This window comes from Petromyzon marinus, chromosome 2 (genome assembly GCF_048934315.1).
Source record: "Petromyzon marinus isolate PM22_M1 ecotype Great Lakes invasive population chromosome 2, UKy_Petmar_22M1.pri1.0, whole genome shotgun sequence".
Lineage (NCBI taxonomy): Eukaryota > Metazoa > Chordata > Hyperoartia > Petromyzontiformes > Petromyzontidae > Petromyzon > Petromyzon marinus.
The window spans coordinates 15,849,690-15,874,652 of record NC_133668.1 but is presented as its reverse complement, the minus strand read 5'-3'; the positions used below and the strand labels follow the sequence as shown (position 1 = coordinate 15,874,652).

Sequence of the window (24,963 nt, the reverse complement as noted above, 5' to 3'; positions counted from 1 at the left end):
ACTCATGTGTCACTCTCCGATTGCCTCTGGGCCAGAGTCGATCTCCGTCCATGCATTAAATTCCACTCTCATTCAACATCAGCACAATAGGGTGGGGATGTGGTTGGATACATTCGATATGGATGGAAACCTGAGCAAACCCATCAGACTTCCCAGCTCGTCCCGGGCTTTCTCCCCCCCCCCCCCCGCCGTCAGACCAAACTAACGTCCGCTGCCACATGGCCATTTAATCAAAGAGCCACGCCAAGCACTGTGTGGGTGGAGCTAAACGAGCGAGGGAAGGGCACATTGCCGGGCTCTCAGCTTCTAACCATACTGCAGTCGATGGCCTGTCTTGCGCGTGAAGATGCCAGCATTATCGTTGCAGTCATGGTGATTTGTTCGTTACGATGACCTAGAAAAAATATCCCTTAAGTGTTTGGCACACAAGCGAAGTGGCAAGGCTGAGTATAGGCCTCCACATGAGTGTGCTGTGAAGGAAGCTAAACAAGAATTAACAGCGGGATCACACAAGCCGTTTTCAGCTGTTTAAATGTGGCAACAAACTGTGGTAATTTAATTACAGATGTAGGAATTAAAGAAAAATGAAGAACAATATGGTCTCCAATGCATATATATTTAAATCCTTTGAAGGTGTGCCCTGGGAACAGCTGCATGCTGCCACCAATTTGCATGTTTAGTATAGAACAAAAGACAACAACAGTACACATCCTATTGTGAGACCAGATGGACAGAATTTTTGGTAAATGTATGCATAAAATAAAAAGTAGACAATCATATAAAACATTGCAAAGCTAAATTTTACATAAAGGCTGGTGCACAAGAAAACGTTTTAAGTGCCGTGTTTCCAAGTACAAACACTAAGTTTTGGTGAAACTATTTTTTTCTTTCATGGATAATGCATTTTCAAACAAGTAGATAGCAGTAAGGACGCTGTTATATATTTATTTATTTTGTGGTGTGCAGCCCCAACGATCCTGTCAAAGGTGCACGGTGCATGATGGATTGTTCAGCCATATTGGGACCTTTGGAGATTTACAGCTACAAGTTTCACCTCGTGATGCTAAAGAACAGTTCTCCCTTAACATTTCCATTTTTATGATCTGTAACAGCGTCATGGCTATGCCTGTAACTAGAATGAGGCTGTCTTGGTGCAAATTTTCTATGGTGGGCAGACAAAACCGCCTGTTCAGACACGAACAAAGCAGGCACTTGTTCAAGTACCCTACAACGTAAGAAGTTCTCTTAAAAAGGGAAGCCCTGACAGCATAAATAATTCCATTTCATTAAATGCGACTTGCCGCTTATATTGAAATATTCCAGCTCTGAGAACTAAAGTTGTTATTTTCACAGGCATGCAATGAGCAATCTTTACATCGTACGGACACTCATTACGTTTTGCCATGGGGCATTATCGGGGCGCTGTGGTGGTGAGATGTTAACTCCCTCGGCTGGTATACAGGAGGTCGTGGATTTGATCCCGACCCTGATTCCTGTATATTTGGAGTTTGCATATTCTCCCCATGGGTGCGTGGATTATTATCCGGGCCCTTCGAGTTTTCCCTCCACATTTAGAAACATGCGTTTAGAGTATTTGGCTGCTATAAATTTCCACATAAACCAATTTGTTGAGCTATTATTTGTGGCAGGTGGCTTCTTAAAAAGAGCTATATAGCTCAGTGGGCCTGACCTAGTAAAATGTAAAGTTAAATAGTTTAAAATGTGTCTACACATATACAAAAAAGTTTTAGGCCATCTGCATATGAACATTCGAGACCGATATTATCAAGAGCAGCATTTGCTCCAGCAAACTCTATACTTTAATATATGTACGGATACACAGAACAGAGGTTTGTATATTTGCTTTTGCATAGTATGAGTGAGCTCTAGGGTTGTGTTCCTAATTTTCTGATCAATACAAAAAAAACATCAAAATTAAGTCTGGATGCAAATATGTTTTTGTTTCAGAAGTGATGTCACTAATATGCTGTCACTTGCACGCTCTCCCCACCAAATTGTGTCAGGTGGTATCGGGTGATGTATATCACTGGTTAGTGTAGAGACACAAACATGTGTGTACATATGAAAATCCACAAAATATTCCAAAATTGTCTTTTAACAAAAGAAAATCAGAAAATAACAAAATCAAGTTATATAATGATTATTTTTCTTAACCTCATCCCCAGTGAGTTATATCCAGTATTGGATCGGAGGCCAGGATTGAAGTAACTCCAGAAGTAACTCTTCTTCTGGGGCTCACTGCCTGACACAATGCGATGCTCTGGTCACTCCATTCTAGATGAATGCATCTTCATCTCATGGCCTGATGCCGAGATCAACGGAAACATGTGCTACTTGACGGTACAGCCAAGTGTAGTTTTCACGAAACATTCTGATGTCTAGATGAATTGCAAACGTGGATGTTTTTTTTCTGGGGGAGGTTTGTAAGCGTACAGAGTCAGTTTCAAGAAATATATATTTTTCAAAACATTACAATTACTGAGCTTCTTTTGGTGAACAATAAAACATCTCCGACATGTCATAACACGTACATTAATTTAAAAGAAAATTCCACAACAGAGAATACAATTCTGATGCAAAAGTGTAAAAGAAGTATCAATATGACTATCCGAGATTGACCATGTATGCTGCCTCAAATATTGTAAGAAAACACTGCATATATAGACATGTATTAAACATTCCAATTCTATTCATACAACTAAGAACCACTGCCCGCCTATCTAACATTTCATTTTATCATGAAACTGTTCAGTTATGTTTATTTTCATTCAACAGCTTAAAAATTTAAATTAATGTCGTAGCAATTATTTAGCAGTCGTGGCTTATATTTACCAAGTGAGACACCCACACATATTGAGGATGGTAATTATCTGCTTTCAACATTACACAACCACGAACGCATTGGCCCAACCTTGCACACAAACAAACCTACACATCCACCAAACATATTCTATTTTAATTCAGTCAAAGAGTAACTATTCGAGATTTAATCAACATAGAGGAGGCAGCTATACATGAGCGCTAATGAGTTTTGCTCTATATCCACAGGCAAATGGCAAGATAGCAACACATGCCGTCAACTCCCCTTTCATTATGGGAGGGTGGCACGGTTGGGAAAAACAGCATCGCCAGAAGAATAACTGTAATTCCATGCAATGAAGGAAAAATGAGTGGTCCAGCAATCAAAGTAGAGGCCATCTTCCTTCTAATGACCTTCCCATGCCACACAACACAGGTGACGCAGCTGCTCCAGCACAGGTCCGTCACGGTGACACAATTTTTGCTCGCCGTATAAACACGGTGCGCTGCTGCAAATTAAAATTCACCAAAAGCAATTCTATCAATTAAACTTTGCTAACAAGTATCGTAATTCCTACAAAAAAAAACGATCTGTTTGACTTTTACGATATGTTATGATGTAAAAAAAAATACCAATGCAGATGAAAACACGTATTGGCCCAAAGAAAAAGACCAAAGCATACAATCCATGAAATAAGCTTCGAAAACAACGTTTCCGTGTCTTCTTGAATACTTGGTAAATTGCATTTTGGTTTAGTTGCATTGTTGCCAATCAACCTCTGACCTGGGCCGCGAACCTACCCAGCCTGGGCTATAAAATCCATACAGGCTGTTAAAACACCGAGCAGGAGGTGGTGGGGACTCTGTGGAGGGCATGTGGAGGTTGATTAAATGTGCAGTAGGTGAGGATGTGTGTGATGAATAAAGGGCACGTAATTAAAGAGAAGAGCTAAAAGAAACTAAAGCTGACTAATTAAGCTATTGGCTAGCCAGTGCCTTGCTCTCTCTCTCTCTCCCTCCTCGTGAGCACCGCATGGTGCTGTTTCACCCGCTGAGCTGTGAGCGTCCTTCAAAAGAGCCTCATTCCTGAGCCCCCGTCACTGCACGCCCTGCGCTCAATTGAATTTAGCGTTAATTTGCTCTGTGAAGGGTCCTCTGATCTCTCTCCTTTTTTCTCTGTATAGGAAGTGTGCCGACGGGAATGGGGGCACACTTCACTGCCAGATCCCATTGCTTACTGAAGATTGCATAATTCAGATTGTACAAAATGTCAAGAGCCTAACGTGAATATGGAAACCACAACTGGCATGCTGTCAAGAATAATGTTAACATAGATCCTGTGACTATTAGTTCAAATATGTTTAACATACATACACGAAAACAACACAACTGTATCTTCTTCATTTATTTGTGCAACACGTTTTAATCCCGTACTGGAACCAATAAATGTGTTTTTTGTGTGGAAATGATAACGCTAATGTGTTGTGATGCTTTTCAATTTCACGGGTAGGGGTGGATGACACAATTGTGTCAACCCTAGAAAAAACATCGTAGCATGTCAAACAAGTCCAGTTCACTGAACACACACAAGGACTCGTGCAGTAGGTGGCCTGGTTGCTGCAAGATGTTGTACGTATTCCAATGGCATTAAGGGTTTTTGGAATCACATTGAAGCACCACTTTAATCCCCCCTCTGTGAAACACACGTAACATCCCTTTAATGCCATCCATCTCATGTTGGCCTCCACGCACTACTGGTGTGAGTCTGCCTCCTCGAGTGACAGGGTTTAGGGTTACAACTGTGTGCATATATGCATAACACGTGCAAGTAACACACACTTAATCGTTTACATGCACGAAAGTGCAACACAATTGCGTGTGAATCCTTGCTCGACTTGCGAGAACACTCGGCTAACGTGACTTTACCAAAAGAACCAAGAATATGAATCCCTGCAGTCACGAAAGCTTTAAATCAAAATTTAAGATGTGTTACTTAAGAAACGTATTTATCACAATGTTCTTGAAAGTTCTGGCAAAAACAAATGGCTTCAAGCTAAAAAAAAGGTTCCGATATTATTAAGGCTACATTACCATACCAGTGCTTCTGACGTCTGAATGGTATTCCTGAAATTAGCAGAGAACAAAAAGGCGTGCAAAGGTGCACATGAACCATTGTTTATTGCCATATACTCTGCATTGTGCGTCCCATTAAATCATGCGGACTGTTGTATACACACAGCTGGGCTTATCATTAAAAGAAAATATTTTTTTTCTCAACATCAAATCTATTTGTCAGCTCTAAAATATCTGCCTCGAGGCCCCCAGGGTCATGATCAAACTGCGAGTGGGGTGGAGGGAGCAAGGAGTATCAGGGAGGCCCTCCCTTGGTGGTATCTTTGTGGCAAGGACATTTCCGTGGCCTTGATGCATGATGTGAAAGCGGTGGGTTCCATTCATTTACATTCTATTTAATTATTTGGATGAACGGCCATGCATATTTTAAATCCTGATCTCTAAGCCACACCATACATTTTGGGCAAATATAACTGCACAATACAACAATCATGAAAATAATATCAGTGTCGCTGTTCCATTCTTATAAGAGTTTTATACATTTATGTACTTTAAGGACATGGCGTATGGCCTTGGCTTGTGAGCACTTGAATGAAGACATCAGTTCCACCGAGTCAAATGCCTTTTCATAGCATACAGAAGGCTGGAAAAATGGTATTTGTTATTCATTTGTATTTTATGAAATGTGGTCGATGGTATTCCATGCTCATGTGGTCAGTAAGGCGATACATTCTCCATTATATTCAGTTCCAAATGTTCTTTGTGAACAATTTATATATATTCGGAAACTAATAACTCTGACACTCTTCAGATCCATTGCATCTTCCTTTGTAATACAGGAATGATTGAGGCATCATTGCACAATTTGACTACTTTACTTTCGTTTAAACAATTAATAAACATATTCTTAGCTCTTTCGGTAAAGTCACGTTGACTTTACCGAAAGAGCTAAGAATATGAATTACTGCAGTCACGAAAGCTTTAAATCAAAATTTTATTAATAAACATGTCTGTACATGTTTTGCATATGTTCCAGCAACCGATTCTATGTTATTAAGGATATCATTAAAGGAGTTACGCTCTCACCTCATTTAATGAGAGCAACCTTTACAATATAATTTTCCAAAAATTTGATTATAAAAAATAAATGCTCAAACATAAATGGAGGAAACTTTACCCATCTTAGTTTGTCAGATGACTCAGTCATTATATAAACCAATTTAAATAAACGACACTAAATGAGCAAGGCAAAAGTAGTGTACAACATGTTTTTTTAATAAAATCATATATTTGTTGGACCGGACACAGCTGGACAACACTGCAGTCCATGTATATCTAGGGACATTCTAAAAGGCATATGTGGATAAATAGATGACGTAATGAGGAAGGACAGAAGGAGTGTATTTGTCGAAAACTGCATCTGATCATGGCCCTGAATAAGAATAATTAGCACGGTTGGCTACGTACGGTGCGAAAGAAGTTCAACATACATACGTTACCCATTACGGCATAAGGATCAGAAATATGGACAGTTAAGTATGGATAGGTACATGCTTTGAATTACACTCAGAGACTGAGAGAGGAATAGCACATGTATTAAAGAGGATTACATGGATCAAAGAACCAACACAAATTAGAGACATAATTTCGTCAGTTAAGGAAAGTAGCAGACTTGGGCAGCATACATCGACTCCAGAAGAAGTGATGGGCTAATGAAAGAGGCTGGGAACGGAATGGTAGACAAAGGAGGGGGTCAAACCCGAGAGGGCAATTACAAAGGAGATGGAGCAATGACATCGGCTTATGTGCAGGAACGAATTGGACCGTGACATTGTGGGACTATGACAGCGAGTGACAGCTTATGGGGACCTTCATCCAGCAGTGGGTAGACCTTGGCTGCTGCTGATAATGACATTGAATATCAAGATCAAGAGATCATCAAAGCCAATTCCATTAATGCCGCTGTACCTAACCGGCAATGCTTTCCTTCTGCCAGATCCTACAAGAATAACACATTTGACACATGTCCTTCAAGATGATCATGATATGCCTGCCCTAAATCGATATTTATTTATTCGGTATTACTTCATTTGAGTGCCAATTCTCTTTCAGCGCAGTCATGTTTGGAACGTTTGGGAATTCCTTATTGACTAATTTTGTGTTCACGGCTAAAACAATTGTGGCAAATAGAAGAAGAAAAAAAAACTCCACGCAGATTTGAAGCCATCAAACCAAAATTAATCTCGTGGGCGAAAAAACCCACACGTACATGGGCGTCTCCTCACTTTCTATGCTTTTCTTGCGAGAATTTTTTTTTTCACAGGTAACGATTTAGAGAGAAAAGTTACGCGAGAGGGATAAGCAATGTTGGAGCGGGGGACATGTGTAACCACAGCACAATGCGTGATGTGTGCGGTGAAGGCAGCTGAGGTTAAGGAAACATGCGACGTTAAGAACTGATCGGCGCGAGTTCAGGCCTTACAGATAGATTGCCAGCAATTTGGAGCCCTTTCAGCCTTAAGTGGTGCCTGCCGGCTGAGCGGCCACGAGCCAGCTTATTTCGTGCTGCGATAATTGAGCGAGAATCCACTCGAAAACAGGAAATTGACACCTCCGGGTGTGCAATGGGTAAAAACGTAATGACGGGACTGTGAACGGGCACATGACACGTGCACACACACGCACACACACGTGCACACATTGTGGGCCCTCAGGCTACGCACCGCGCAGCCAGCTTCCTTGCGAATCTCATTAGCCAAAAAACGTAGAGCCAAGTTATAATTTACGCTGTTTAAAAAGGGTATTGAGCTTTCCTTAATGGATACAAAAGGGCACGCACCATTAGAAGACAAGCAGCATTATAACATTTTGACCCCCCACCCCACCCGCCACTGTTACTGTTATTTCCGGCAAATATTTCCTTTTAGTTTTTGAGAGTTGTGGATTAAAGCACGACGCCTTCCAAATTGGTCCTTTCGTGTGATTAAAAGTGACTGCAAACTGCTCCAAACGCTGCCTGTCGTGCGATATCACAGACGTCTTTAGAGGCACGTGTGCTCGTCCACGGCACGTTAACAGAGGTGCTCCTGCCACACTCCATCACCGACAACATTGACCACCGGAGGCCATAGCGGCGGGACCACATGAATGTTCACCTTCCCCCCCCCCCCCCCGCAATGGTCGTGGGTGGGAGACGATTAATTTGAATTCAATCACAAACATAACCAGAAATGACTGTTTCAGAACATTATAAAGCAGGGACATTAAATATATCAAACGATTGCATGTGGGTAAGAGAAACAATATCAGGTGCAAAATATAACGAGTACAAATGGTCACGAGCCATTCATTGGTCTCTGAGTCAGGAAGTATTCAGCTTCAGAACAGCTCATCCAAGCAGTGGACAGAGTAGTGTTCCGTTTGAGAACAGCTGCCAGTGAGTGCACTACAACAACAACAAAACTTCCATCAGACATGCATGCAGCATCCACGTTCACATCATTGAGACCCACAGACTCACACAGAGCTCTGTAGACTTAGAGATGTATAGACTCACAGAGAGCCATAGATCCACATAGAGACCCATACACTCACAGACAACCTCATAGAATCCCATACAGTACACAAAACCAGCATGGAGAGAGAAGCCATCCAGTAAAAATGCGGCATCCGCTTCCACATCACTCTAGTTTCACAGGGCAGCAGTGACCAAACCAAAACTATAACTCTGTGCCCATACTCAAATATTCATTGCGTGGTTCTCATATCCATTGGTGGTCGTGAGGTAGTGATGAGAATTCTACATTTATATCAAGGGGAATAGTCTCTGCATAGGACAACCTTAGCTGACTTGCAAAATGTCTTGTTTAGTTTATGAAGCCTGGAGGGATGAACTGAATCGACCGCCGACCGGAATTTGAACTCACAAATGTCCAAGTTTAAGTCAAGTGTTCCACCAAAGTATAATCGAAAACATGTGAAAGTAACGTAAAATATTTTGAGAAACCTTTGCAAAGAAACAATTAACAACATGAATTATTGTGTCGGATTTTTAGCCAGGGCTATCACAAGTACTCGTATTTTTTTTATGGGTGTCAAGTGATTGAATAAAAAAAACTCTCATTAGACGTGGTTTTCAGTGTTGATTAAAATGCTTTACTTTCAAAGTTTAAGCAGCAAGTGAGGTGATAAAATTGGCAACAAGCAGCGATTCCAGACGAGGGAACAATACAGTTACCAACCTCACAGCGTGGCAACAATCGAGTTGAATGTCAACGCAGATAACAAAATACCATACACACGTTATTGTAAAATATGAACATCTAACATGATTTATGGACCTTGTTAAGACTATTAGAGAAAAATAAATTCCGCTCGCATATTAATTATGCACTTTTATTGTTTAATGCGTTATTAGTTTCTTAACAGATTTACGGTACCCCGCGCATTCGTAATAGTGTGTGTTTATTACATGCTGAGCCTGCGTTCTGCATGTCTCCAAAGAGCAATTTTGAGTTAAAATTATTTCCGTGGACCATCCATTCCATGGCATCGCTGTCATTTGTGGGGGGGGGGGGGGGGGGGGAATTGCCGGTGAATTGCAATTGCGAGCAATTGCCACCGAGGGATGCAACTATTTACGGCATCAAATTTTGCCTCCCCGCCACAATGTAGGGATGACAACTCTCGGCGAAAATAATTTTCAGGATGACATTGCTGGCTTGCACGGGGCTGACCGTATCGGTGTATATACAACCATATTCGTAATCGAATATATGTAAGCAAGCCATGGTACAGCTGCCCCATTTAGTGACAGCCTGCTAATGTTGAAATCGTGTTTGACTGCAAACAATTCGAACAGCAATGTTGATAACTGATATTAGCCCATATGAAATCCACGTCTTCCGTCACATGCTCTCAATTCATTCATTCAATAATTGCCTTCGTTTAATTTTTTTCCCCCCATCGGTAATTTTGGGTCACACATTTTATGTCAAATCTAATTCAAAATGTTAATGTTTCTAACGTTCATATTCTTTCATTCTCATTATTTGTTATCTTGTTGAGTTTGAATGGTTACTTATGATTTTATATATTGCTGACGGATTGTATCCCTTGTTTCGAATCACATATCACAAATGGTCTAAAAAGTTATTGGGAAAAATGACCCACATGTTAGAGTGCAAGACAACAAAATAAAGGTCCCCTTGTCAGCACGATACCCATCTGTGACACATAGCGCCTTTGTGACGTCATTTGTGCTGCCAGAATGGCGCAAATGCCAAGCGTATACCGTATTTATTAATTACGGGATTCTACATGTGTTTACACACCGCTTATTCTATTTAATTTCAATCATCTATAATGATGACGAAGTGATCCCTGTCAAGTCAACGCCAATGGACATAACCCCAGTCTTTCAGCGGCCACCTTAATGGCCCTAATAAGTTTTTAAAAAAAATATCCCCAGAGATCCTCGGCTTCCACAAGTCCTTGACTCTGCTTATCCACCCACTGCTTCTCTCACATACGAGTGGCCAAACTCAGGTTTGGAATTCCATGCAATCCCACGCTGCCCTTAGAAGATGAAGTTACAGCTTTGAAATTAATGCGTAGTAGAAGAGGAAGGCTTGCGAATGTAGCCTTGCACTGTGTGAAAACACGTAAAATAAGACGGCTGAAGTTATAGCTGAGGCCGCTATTAAGCTGTATCAAAGCTACGGCCACGTGCAGGCAACGGGAGGTGCACTGACCGTCTTTTGAAAGTCTAAACGACGTAGGCTCTACTCAGCAGCATGTCACTGACAAACTGCTCTTCACATTTGTTTTCACGAAGGAAAACTGCAACACACTTTGTTACCGGAAATTTTTTTTATCTTGACTTAAACCACAGCTTGCAGCGGAAATGGTCAATTGTTGAACAACGAGGGCAGCCATTGCTTATATGTAATGGTTATGCACTGTACCTCGCCACGCGGCATATTTGTAACATGCTCGATCGAAACCGCGGTGCAAAATGAAATAGCAAAAGCGTCCACCGAAACACCCCCGCACTACAAAGCGAGAAGGGAATTTTGTGATTTTTTCCGCGAATGTATCTCCTTCCACCTCCCATTGACCCTGCCCTCCCCCCACATGTTCACCATTCTCGCTCTCCGAAATCAGGTCACCCCATCGCAATTGAGCCCATAACTCACGGCTAGAATGTAAGACCTCTCATTAAGCTAAAGGTGATCCAAAACAAAACAAAACCCCCATAAAACTTTTCCCCATTGTGAGCTAATACACTCAGCGATGCCAACGTGCAAATGCGTATACATTAAAATATGCACGAGCAGGCATGGTTAACTTTGCGGAGGTGTATTTATTCACGCGCGTCACAGGTTGCGAACGTACATAAACATAATCTGTGCGGCACACATCAAACATTTATGAAACCGAAAACTATTGGCTTTGAATGCTTCCATGGTATGCGCTACATTGGAGCCTTAAACACCAAGCAAGCATTACTAGTTGACTGTAGAACAAATGCACATGAATGATGATAAGTAAATATGTGTTTTGAGTGTTTGCTGCCTCGTAAAACATAACAGCTGGCTTTATTAACACGACATCTGAGTCTCCTTCCAACATCCTGTAAACATTTTTTTTAACATTCACCAAAATAGTTCTTCCACACTACCCTCCCTGTAACAGGCATTCTTTAAAGTAGTGGTGAGCAAATATTACACTTTGGTAACACATTCCCCCTATGCCTCCAGTAATCCCTAACCAGTTGGCGAGCCATGCATGATGAATGAAGCTTCCCGCCTCCTTCGTCTTATTGTGCTTCAGCGAACCCCCATTCAACTCCTCTGCGGGCTACGTGTTTCACTAACTAAATACACGTGTGCTTTTGCCTGGTAATCATTGGCACTCACTGGTTGTTTTACTCGTCCTGCAAACATGTAACGCGATATCTCGATCAGTACAGAAAGTAGGTTGCTGATATATGCGTAAAGAAGGTGTTTAGCCGATCATCTGTTGGGGTTTTTTTTTCTGGGTGCTCTGGTTTCTCCCATTGGACAAACATTCCAATTTAGGACCCTCGTGAAAAGTGTATGTTGAGATCCAAATAAGCTTTCATGGAAACAAAAAATACCTATTTAGTAGCATAGCACTACTGTATCCTTAAACAACAAAAAAACACTGCACGTGTTGTATTCTAAATCATCGCAAACTATATAATTGTCACCGTCAGCAAAATTTGGGTCATCATGCATGTTTAGCTGAACGATCTTTGATTAATGTCATGTCTGGCTTACCAATTTGAGCGTTTTCAAAAAGCCACGTGTTGTAATGCACACCGGTGTACAACGCGCTCTTTTGAAGCCAACACCGCCACCCACGATCCCTTTGTCGTAAAATAAACAGACACCACTGTGTGCGATACATTCATTGGACACTGTTGTTGGCGCAGTGTTTGGTTTCTCCCCAAATGAATTTAGCTCTGCCGTCAGTGCTCACGTGTCATTGTACCCAGGATTTACAAGCTGACCGTGCAAATCCAATGCTGCACACTTGGGTAGCCAGCCACTGATAAATTATCCGTCCCAATAAACTGAATTGTACGCTCACATACACTGAATCTGGCTCCTGCCACAGAAATATTGAGTTTTCTTTAACTATCTCGGGGGCGCTCAGTGGAGGTGAGCGTCGCCCCATGCTTTTGTGAGTGTCGAGACTTCGAATATTATGACCGTATTTATATGACAGGATCGTTGAAAAGAAATTCGCATGGTCTCTTCATGAACTCGTTGAGTACGACTACCCTGACTGAAGACATTTTAAATAAGAGAAAAAGCTTTTCTGCTGTAGAGGCAAATATAATTAATTCGCCCTATACTATGCTTTAGCAAATGCTACGTGGTTCTTTTAGTCTGTGCTTTATGCTGAAATGCTGCGCTAGGCAAATACACTTTATTTGGATGGAGCAATTACGTCTTCGAATACAATATTCCTTTCATGGGATAACGTTCAACATGAACGAACAGAGATGCACACATCAATATGGAGAACAGAATGATGGAAATGGATAATGGATGGAAATTACACGAAAAAAATATAAATTAAAATGGGATGTTTTCGTAATTGCCGAGAATGAACGTCGGTGGTAGTTTACACGTATAATGAGTCTGTTGAGACTGTAGAACATCTCCTTTGTATTTACCCCAGGTCTCCCTCGCCAAATTGACCTGTGTCGCAGTAGGCTCTTACATATCAAAATAATGGCAATCTAACTGAACTGAATGGACGAAGAATTCCTGAATTTATAGGCAAGTGCTGCACTTAATGACGGCTATAGCATGCACTCTGTGTACGGGTCAGTGAAGCCTGAACCCAATCCTCCATCCACTCAGAGCTCCTCCAGTTCCCTCTCGAGTTGGCGTCCAAGCCGTAGCCACACAGGTGACGGGGGAGACGCGTCTGACGATAGCACATTGTGGAGGCCACAACATTCACACCCACGGTGCTGAAAAGCTGATCCACATGCACCTCCACCCCGGCTGGAATACACACAGCTTTTGTTGTCGTACGTGTTGATGTTATTGTGGTGTAAATGGGATGCATTTATGCATTGGGTAAAGCAGGGCAGACTGGTCGAAAGGCATATATGCCCGTGACGAACGGGGTGGCAGGATGCACCATGTGATATACACACCATGTGAACACTGTTTTTTACTGCGATTTAAAAAAAAGGTTATTTACCGGAAATCACAGCAGAAATCCATCCAGTTCTCACAATTATACAAACCGCCACAGGTACATGATACATTACAACACGGAAGGCGCATACATACACTTGTTAAGCCTCCCTCTCATTCACAGAAACACTCATTGGCGTTGAAACCATCCGCCCTTCCATACCCTTCAAAGATGCATTGCGTTAGTGGAATGATTACCGTAATCAGGGGGGGGGGGACCCTGAGAGCTCTCTTCAACATAATCCCCAAGCCCTACACAGGACGGCTTGTGTCACGTTCCATAAACCGCAGAAGATACACCACTTAAGCAGAAGCTATACTGAATCAGAAGACGTGAAGTCAAAAAATCCGCGAACATAATGTGAGCCCCCGTTTTACATTACATTCACCCCGTGGGAGATTGTTTAGAGAGCTTACGTTACAGAACGAAAACATTTTATAAAACGTGCGAAATAAACTCCGCGCCCTAGTTTGACACTCATGAGTGAACCCTTCGGAATGACAAACAACAAAATCCCTTAAATGCAACAAAACACCCGAGCGATCGCCTCCTTACCTTGCGTGCGACATACATTCCGTTCGGGTAATGGATGTATCCGCTTCTTGCCATTGTCAAAACCATCGTTCTCCGCCTGACCGGGGTCCCGCAAAGCCTTGTCGCTACGATTATTCCACAGTCCAAACTTTACGTACGACTAACCGGGACCGCCTGCCTGGAGGCAGCAAACACACGCGGAACGCACGCTCAGGACAGACGGGGCAGCCCCACAGCCAGACGAAAAACGGAACGCCTCGCGGACAGCTCGCGTCGAGGGGTGGTGGTGGTGGTGGGGGGGGGCGCTGTGGAATGCCCTCCTCTGCGCAGCGTGCAGCGCTGCCTCCTCGCTCCTAGGACGGACGCCGCTGCTGATGCTGAGGGCTGCCACGCCTCTCAAGAGTCACGAGGAGCCTGCTGGAGGCTGGGTGAAGGGTGGGGGGGGGGGGTTTGGTGGTGGAGGCTCCATCCCACTCAGGAAACGAGGGTGAGATCATTGGCGTGGGGGCGGGCGGCAGTGAGTGGCGTGCGTTCGCGGGCGGACGGACGGGAGGGAACTCGTGGGTGGAGCCGACAGAGAAACCGTCACACCGCTCGCCCGTGCGTGTGACACCGCAATATCAAAGCGCATCAAGGCCCGCGAGGTGCTGCATGCACCAAAAGGGGGTTGTTACATCATCTTTCAGAGGGATGTCCAGCTCCCACCCCCCCCATCGGAGGAGACAGAGGCGGGTTCATTCTTGTTATCGTCGCAGGTACTGTAATTTTCAAGATTTAAATATCGTCAGCGTGGTACACTCCGTGTCGCTCTGTGTGCTGTTGTCGTGGTGCATAACAGCGGCAGCTACAACGCAGCAAGGTGACAGCTGTAATCTCTCGAAGCAATGCCTATTTAGCGTTCAATTTTACTTTGCCGTATGAAATAAATGGGACACTGACAAAAGTATGCAATGAGGACATGCTTAAAATCACACTGAGAGAAAAAACAGAACTGCATGGATCAGAGAAAAAAACAAATGAGAAACATTGACTATTAAGAAAAGTGTACTTGAGTAGAACACATCAATAAAAGGGATTGACGGCTGGTGGTCGAGACGATGACGAGAGTGGTAGCCAAATGACAGAACACACGCCGAAGAGGACGAGCACTGGCCAGATGGAGCAATATGTGCATGCGCTAGATTAACTGATGGCGACAACAGCAGACTTTCATCCAGCAGTAGATAGATCAAGGCCAGTGATGATGAAAATAAAATAAGTTTTCAGTGAATACTCGGGAACTTTAGTTATATGCACGCTGTTACCAATGCACAGCCGCAAATTGTCTTCATTGCATCAGAACAGTCAGACTCAAGACCCACCCATTAATCATTTACATTCTTGACTAATTCCTGCCTCGTGACCTACGCGGAAAAAAACGCAGAAATCACCTCAATTTAAACAAGCGCCGCAAACAAACAAACCAACCTACGATATCAAACTTTTCACACTATTCATTGAGTTTTACCTTGTGCGCAAATGGGCCCATAACATTTGCCTCTTAAGAAAAGGTGAAAGAGCCTCCTTATTTGCATGGGAGAGTGGATTTGGCCAGGTGGTTATTGACCCTCCAGGGGAGTAGCGGGCTGCCTTTGTCCCTTTAAACGGAAGATCACAGAAGGTCGCCTCTGCAGGACGAGCGTAATTATATCCGCTGCCCCTGCAGGCAACACCCCTGCGTGGCGAAGGCTTGGCAAGTAGCGACGCAGCGAGGCAGGGCTTGCGAGAGATTTTAATTGAATTCGAAGCCCGAGTGCATTAAACCTGACAAGCTTAGGGAAGAGGGGCAGATGAAGCCTTTAGAATGCAGCTGTGGTGCTAACATTCCTAGGACATTTATCAACACAGCAGGAAAGTAAAGGTTAGCCATTATGCATTCCTGTAAATCCAAACTGGGACCCATACTCTAATTATGAGACTGTTTGCATCAACAGCGTATTTGAGATACATAAAAGTCCATTTACAGGTTTTATAAAAAACACAAATAGCACCTTGTTATCAGCTTTCAGGATGCTCGGTATTTGTCTTTCATTTGCATTAGGCTGTTCGATAACAAGCGTTAATTTGAATTTCAACAACATGCATGTGTAGGTGATGAACAACGTGCATATGTTGTTTATCTCGTGCACACGCACAAAGTGCGTGGGCATGCTCGCCCACATGCACCTTGTTCACATGAACACCACTGTGAAAGATTGGAGACACTTTTAATTGCTATTCCAATTTATTCATGTTCCAAGTCTAATCGCCTGCCAGGGGACTTTGGCCTCTGGTTTCACGAGGTTGCCGCTCATTTGTGCTGCTCCTGTGAGCAGGGCGTGATGTCTCAGCCAACATCACGCCCTGCTAGCATTCTCCCGAGAGGCCTCCAACGTCCTCCTGCACACACGTTCATTCACGGCGAGCCGTCCTTCCACCTGGGTGGGAGGAAATTATAAATCAGGAGGTCACCCCTGTGGCCCTCTTGTATAAAAAAACCGACAAAGGCCCATGGATTGTTTAACTCAATGAAAGTTAATTTTCGTCACGTTTTTTCGGAAAACATGTCCTTATTACTGATAAAGGCACAAATAATCTAAATGATGTGTTTCAGCTGTTTCGTCAACGTGAATATCTGGCCCAAAGTGTCTCCCTGTGCTCAATGAGAATTCATGGGTGCTCATTCTCCATTTGTGGGCAAATGTCCAAATGTATTTGATAGAGGCCAGTCTCTGCAAAGAACCGACCTATAAAATTATGAGAATTACTTTATCAACCTTGCAGAGATGGTGGCCTGCGCCGACCCCTGGCTGAGATTTGACATCATAACCTTTCAATTACGTGCCAATCGTTCTGCCATGATTCCCTCCAGAGAGTTTTTAATGAAAGTTTTTAAACTAAATCAAGCAAAATAAAGATCCCTATGGTGTTACTCCTAGTGGGGCCCATCGCATGCCTTGAGCAGGTCAAAGAGCTGAAATTTCAATGGCCATTGGGTATGAATCATGGGCACCAATATTTGAAGCAGAGTGGGGGTGGAAAGTTTAAAAGCGCCTGCTGTCACACCCGTCATACATTCCAAACTGCTATATTAAGGCATTCAATTACAAGAAAATAGCAGTTTTTATAACCACTACCATGAATGCACTTTAATTTAGGTCTTACCCTATATCTCTGGATGACGTTCAACAATGAACCTTGTGTACTCTACATTACATCTTAACTATTGAACATCATAGCACGTGCGTCACAAACAATGGTCAGACATACTCTTTGGTTCTATTCGGTAAAGTCACGTAGGCAAAAAATAAAACAACAAAAATCACGACGTTTCGGCCACAACACAAGTGGCCTTCATCAGGTGAAGGGACCAGACTGTCTAAGAGGACAGCGCTGGAGTGAACACAGCCAAGCTCAGACCGCGACCTGAGTATGGATCCTTGCAGTCACGAAAGCTTTAAATCTAGAAATGGTCAGACAACACCCCATCCGCGACACAGCGAGGTGAGGCCTGCACCCAATAGCTGTTTAACAAAGGGCTGGATTATTTTACATATATGCATGCTAGATTAATTGATCATGGATAGCTATAACACCTCATGTCTAACGTATATTTAAAATACTTAAGCTTAGTATTTTCCATAACTGTACATTTTATCTTTAAAGGAGGTTTCACAAAGTAAGACAAAAATAGACATTCCAGTTTCTTGCTGCATTGCAACTGTTTTTTTTAAACACACTTATCGGATCTCTTTAAGTACCAACACAGGGGATTTAATCTACGTGAATCACTTTGGTCAATAGTCCTAGATTGGCCAGATGTGGGCTGTGTCGTAAATTCCGAGGCAGGCTTACCACTGCACGCTAGGGTTTTCTTAAAATTTGTAATCCAACGCAAATTGCATTTCTTTGTTTTCATGCTAACTGCTAGAAATGTCATCATGTTTGTGGCAGAACTTAACAGAAATGAATTGCTGACATTTCATTTTAATGTACCGCCAAATTATGAAACTGCAAGGATGGTATTCAGCACTAGCCTAGAGTTGATGATTTGGTGTTTCAATGCAACATTTAATTGTAAATGCTAAAACAGCAGAAACAAATCTTAATGCATCTTGCTACAGAAGCAATTTCACACAAATACCATAGTACACAGGTTCATGGCAATGGCTACAAATATAGACACATTGCCCAATACGCACCCAGGACGGCCAAGCATGACAAACGGAATACAATAGGACATTTTTTATAATTTAGTTTTCTGTATGATGACCACACCTTCACATTGGGAAGTGAGTGGCATGCAAGAGGATGCCTTAGCACAAAACTCAATGCATGCATTTTGGTGCACGGAAAGTGCTAAACCCATATGTACTCATGTAGAAATGTAGACACGTGTTTTCCTATACAAATTACTTGTAAACTATATATTTTTTGTATTATTGCCATGCAAAGCTCCAAGATGTCTGTGCTTGTTAATTTATTTATTTTGCTTCACCTGGGGTAGGGCCCATTGAGCTAAAAATACATATTTCAGTGGTGACCCTGTACCACTCCTGCATGGCCAAGGTGTTATACCGGGTCATAGAGGAGTGGTCGGTACATCCTCGAATACTTGGCAGTCTGACGTCAGCAATTTTTTTTTCACAGCAAAATTGGAATGCATGGCAGCTGTTGCAAGCACACGAACTATAAATGATGTTGACATTTCTCTTTGTGGGCAGTGCTTGTTCAAATAGACACAATAACTTCAGCAATTATCTCCATTGCAAAAATTATATTGTGTTTTTATCACTCCTTATATTATTACCTAGGTTTGAGGACGCTCTCATATTCTTGGTTCTTTCAGTAAAGTAACGTAGAAGGGAAACAATAAAATAATAATATAAAACAATACAATTCTCACGACGTTTCGAGTGCAACACAAGCAATCATCATCAGGTGTGAAAACCACAACAAGAAAATGATGATTGCTTGTGTTGCAGTCGAAACGTCGTGAGAATTTTATTGTTTTATATTTATATTATTTTACTGTTTCCCTTCTACGTGGTGACTTTATCGAAAGAACCAAGAATATGAATCCCTGTAGTCACGAAAGCTTTAAATCAAAATTGATGCTCTCATAGAGAGAGTGCAGAGTGAATATGGCTTATATATCTTTTGCATTATTTGTAAATAATACATTCTTACAGAAACTATTAATACATTTATCATGAGCATAAATACTACATTCTCATTTATGCGTTGTTATACGGCAATTTGTGGGAAGTCAACTGTGATTGATTTATGAAAAAATGGGCCCTGCCATAGAAATATGGAATTTTGACCACTGGTGTAGAGATCATCATGGAGATGCTGGTTTGAGCTGACACACCTTGACCTGACATATATAATAATATAAATGTATGAATCCTTAAAAAGAGGCTCCTTTGAAAATTATTTAAAAGTCTCTACATGAAAGCAGTTCAAAACTGATAGGAGATGAATGGCATGAAGCTTGCATAAACTCTGACGATTGGAGGATGGAGAAATGGAAACAGAGAGAATGAAGGGGTCTTCTAGATATAAGGGACATCTCGTTGCATGCTCTGATGCACAACCCCCACATCTCTCTGTGGAGGACGCACACACAACCAGTTATTTATTCATAGCACTCATTGACTTTTTCCTTTAAAAAAAATCCACATAAGTAGGGCTGAGGAAACATGATATTGTAATTTGGTTGACAATTAGCCACTATTGCACTTGATGGCTTAACACTGTACCTTTTTGAAGCCAAGCCATTGCGTGGTAGAATGTTGATATTTTAGCCCGTATATAACCAGCCATGGTTACGAGTGGCCCGCGCAAAGTTTCATCTTTCAGCGGATACAAATGTGTGCGATGTTACCCTCATTTGAGTCTTCTTAAAATATATATGAAACCAATTCAATAATTGTGAAGTATGCAATTGTATTCTTTGGGTCTTTCGGTAAATCCACGTACATAGAAAAATAATAAAAATAAGAATAATTTATTTAAAATGTTTTTTATTATTTTTCTATCTACGTGGCTTTACGGAAAGATCCAAAGAATATGAATTCCTGCAGTCACGAAAGCTTCAAGTCAAGATTTATGTAATTATATTTGAAATCATTTTATTTAAAGAGCTGTCCCATGAAATCAAGTGGTGCGTATCTAGCGGATGAGCGAGTTTTAAAGACACTCCTATTATTTTATCAGGAGCTGTTACCCAGAAAGAAATAAAACAATTAAAACGAGTATTTGATTACAGCAGGCTGCCTGATATACCATGTGCTGCTGCCGTTATCAAAGTGATTCTACATTTTAGAAATGGTTTAGGGGTGCTAACCTTGGTAAAGGTCAGTTTTGGAAATGGAAATATTTTTGAAAGCAAAATGTTAATTTTCGTGGCTTGAGGACAAAAAGGATTAAGAGAATAGCTCGATTTAATGTGCACGGCTGCAGCGAGGCATTATTTAAACCCACAACTGTATTTTGTAAGAGTTTTGGAAAACTCGAAGATTATATAATCCTCAAGCGATATGTGCTCTTGCAAAAATGACATCAAAGCTGACATTCAGAATTAATAAATAGGGGCGGTTACATGCCGCAGAAGGATTAACAGCACCAGAACCCTGCGCCGCACCCCTAACGCTTTGGGAAATTAAGATTTTAAAAAAGGCAAGCGCTCCCACCGCATGGCCCTGGCAATCAGCGTTAAAAAAAAAAAAAACCAACCACCACGTTGTGCTAGAAGAGGAACCCTCGATCAATAGCATGGTGGTGTAAATCACGAGCTCATGGCCAGCACAGACACCAACACCTCAAAACCAGTACCACCCAGTTCCACACACACACACCAATGGCAGTGCCGCTCTTAAACTCTGATGCCCACGGTAGATCCTGGCACAATTGCATCGAACTGCAATGCTTTATGTACTGGTTTGTATTCGCAATTTTTTGTGGAAAAAAAAAATTCCCCGTCAAATTTCACGAAGTTCTACCTGACCTTTCTCGGAGACGCATGTTTCTCTTGATTTAGATTGTTGTAAAGCGTAAAAAAAATGTAATTCATTATTCTAACCTTTAGCCAATGTAAATGTGAACCACAGAAATAACGTGTCACATTTTTCAATGGAAGGAAATATTTTATGGAAGTAAATAAATTAATAAAAAATGATTGAAATCCTCCCACCTCTTTCTGTGTATAAGCATTGCTGAAAACAATACTTTAAAACCGCTATTTACCCTGACTTTTTTTTTTCTGTAAAGCTAATACGGAGTGCCGATGCAGAACTCTGCTAAAGATGAGTCAACACATCTCAGATGATCAAGCCCTGGGAAGTAAATTATTCAATCCAAGTGGTGGCCTAGGTTTACAGTTCCGAAACAGTGTTTCTTGTAAAGCACATCGGCTAATTGCACCGAGGAAGGCCCGCATATGAGTAATGACCGTAATCTGCCCATGTGACCGTGCATGCCCTGAGTGTTGGGGACTGGCAGTTTGGGGAACAAATATAGCCGACTCTCCCAAGCTTCACACGAGGCCATTAATCTCTGCACCGTACAAAACCGCTGGGACTCGAGGCAAAAATTATCCACAGATGGTCAGTATTTGGCAGTGCTGGCGAGCTTATGAGAAACAGACAAAAAAAAGATCTGTGGGTGAGAAGCGGTGAGGCTCGCGTCCCCACAGCTTGTGCTGAAACCTGAGAGGTGTCAGGATCGGCTCGAAGGACAAAACTCCCCACATTTGGCATTCACATCAGAGCAAGATGCTCGTTTTCCTCATCTACGAAATAGGCACATACGAGAGCTTCAGTCAGTCAGTGAATCAGTCAGTCACGTTCAACCGCATTGGACAAAAGGCGTTGCACACGAATGTCGCCATCAGAGCTTAGCGGCGTCCAGAGAGAATAACAAAAAATATTAATAGAGATTTTTTTTTAAATTTATCTATCTAAACTGGATAAACATCATGACAAATCAGTAGTATCGAACGAATGTATTTCGATTTAACTGATGTCACACTGCACATGGAGAGTGGAGAAATGTTCCAGTGTGGTCTGCATTCACGTTCTTAGCAGTAAAGTAGACATTTATCTTACTTACAAGAACAGCCTTTTAAATTAATCAAAGCATAATTAAGTAATTGAAAATCGGCTACTCATTGCATTTGTGTAATAACAATAATTGACATCGAATGGAAGGCATTCGTTTTGAGTTGAGAGCTCAGGCCAAATGCAAATTTGGCGCAACTACATTAACGCAGCATAAGCATCTGAGCAATATGAAACATTTTGTAAATGTACCCAAAGGTCTTTTACATCAATCCATTAATAATATCCATTCATAAGGACTATGCCAATTGATTATTCTTATATCACAGTAGAACACCCCACATCAACTTACTACATCGACTTATCGGTTCGATATTATGTTATAAAATAAATAAGCAAATTTCATCAGTTTTTTTTTTAATTTAATATGCAGATAAAGTGAAATATTAACTCTTTGAACTAAAATTAAGAAGTGGCATAGAAGTCGTGTAAATAATGTGCTATACAGACACTGGATGTTGCTGTATTCACAATGTTCTTAGCATTACCAAGTGCAAACTCAACATGCCTATTACAATCATATTCAAATTGGCATTGAAGAAAATAAAATGTACATTTTTATGTACGGTGGGATGGGTGGTAGTGTGCGCAATGTGCGATTAACTCAGAGACCTAAATTTGATTCCGGGCCAAGAATGACGTCAGTGGCGAGTGATATCTGAACTATTCTCAGGCAACCGAGCTTCACCAACCCGCAATGACCAGCATGGTGAAGTATGGCCAAACAATTACCACGGCCGACGATAACAAGGGGGAGGCCATCACCCAGCAGTGGCTCGACAAAGTGTTGTAAATTATTTATTATTAACATATCACGCATTGTGTTGAACACAGTTAACGACTGCCATAATTCAGTACAGTGAACTAGGCAATGCGATAGTAAAAATGTAACACAAGACCACTTCGTAGGATTGTCGTCGTTGTGCCATGCAGCTCCCTGACGTGCTTTTGGATTGTACCGCATGTCGTGCAGTATGATGTCTGACATTTCACTCCACGTGATGGGAGCTTCTTCAGGAAGTACATTCTTCAGGAAATGAATGAAGCTCCCAGCATGTGGAGGGAAACCTTGGATGTCATGCTGAACAACACTTGGTACAGCCTGCAAACACATCAATGCAGAGGAGCATTATGGATATGTTTACACGCAACAACACGTGCAGTGATGTCATCACTGAACTTGATCCAAGCCAGGGACACTTTGAAGCTCCACACTATTGTACATTAACACACAGATGCCCCTACTCACCCTCAGAGATACTGTTCAAGCACATGTGTAAAAATAATGCACATGTTAGTTGCAATGTGCTTGCATAAAGCAACACAGCAAGTAGGTTTTCGACTTCTCTGTGTGAAGCTTGTGTGCTACTTCCTCATATATGTAGGTTTCATCCGGAAGTTCCAGTTTCATTAGATACAAAAGAATATTCAACGATTAATTGGGAAAATTATTCTGGATACTAGGGCTAGATTTTACTGTGGACTAAAAAGCCCCAAACAATGAAAAAATACCTTTTAATATGAATATTAAAATGCAAATAGCTTTTAACACACCAATTCCTGCGTCGCAAGGCCTAAGGGATGGCGGCTGCTTGCGATCGCCTTTAACGAGCAGTGGATAGATCCTGGCTGAATACGATGTCACCATTTATGTGATTGTTATTTGTTTTTTTTTTATAACTGACATGTTTCACGCATGTTTATAATGTAGACATTGGTACCTTGCATAACATAAGCAACTTTTCATGGAACTGCATAAACACGTGTCTCTAGCTACATCCACAGAAAGAAGGACTGATTGAAAAGCAATCCCAAGCAGCAATTGGCCACTGCCTTTGGGCATCGCTAGTTCTTTCTGTTTTTCAAAGCTGTCTCCAATCACGCTGATGGGAACAAATACACTATATAACCCCCCTGTTCTCAAAGCAAGCAGCTGTGGCCTCTTGTCCGAATATCTCCAGGGAAGAATTCAGCCCTGATGGAACCCATCCATTTATTGAGTTCAGTCTTATGGCTGGAAATCAACATTCTCCTTGTCTTTAGCCTTCCCTTGCCCCCAATATCATCTCCCGCTAAAAGCCTCAAACCCGTAATGATCTTGGGGCCACCTTTAGGGTATGCCAAGCTTTATATTCTCAGCTTAATGAATTATTTTGGAGGGTTACGTACTGTATTTTCAATATTTGAGATGGGTTAGGGGTAAAAGGGCCGTTCGAATTTCGGATAGGGGCATATGCCACCACATGCAATTGTCTGTCCAGACTGATAGCTGGTTTCCCCATGAAGGATTGTGCAAGAAGAAGTAACAGAGGCCATACACGTTGTACTATATGGAAATGCAATGCACAGTACTTGTTTTACACTAGTCGTCGGGCAATCTAACGAGACCTGCTGCTCCCTCCAACGATCCAGCCACTTGCTCAACCATCTGCCGAGTGCCCACAGGCAACACAATACCCACCATACCTCTCTGATCACCTCTAAACAGGCCGTGCAGCACTTAAAACGTACGGTAATACATTATTCAATCACCTGAGCTTTGTTCCGAACCTGCACACATTAAAGACCTTATTTCAAAGTCCGTTAAAAACCAGGTCAATACTCCACACAAATAAATAAATTATCACTTGAATGGTGCTTCCATGCACTC

The 24,963-nt window shown here is 41.9% G+C and overlaps 1 protein-coding gene across 7 annotated transcripts in view; it reads right to left on the bottom strand.

The window, feature by feature from the left end:
- Positions 1-24,963, bottom strand: part of LOC116946166 (RNA-binding motif, single-stranded-interacting protein 1-like) — a 311,540-nt gene that overhangs the window by 99,422 nt on the left and 187,155 nt on the right. The window contains exon 1 of one of the 7 annotated variants that reach the window (XM_032961143.2): positions 14,194-14,585. The exons of the other annotated variants lie outside the window; for them this stretch is intronic. Coding sequence (XP_032817034.1) covers positions 14,194-14,259 — 66 coding nt within the window. The 5' untranslated portion in view covers positions 14,260-14,585. Of the gene's footprint in view, positions 1-14,193; positions 14,586-24,963 lie in introns of those variants that run through there. 7 annotated transcript variants of the gene reach the window in all.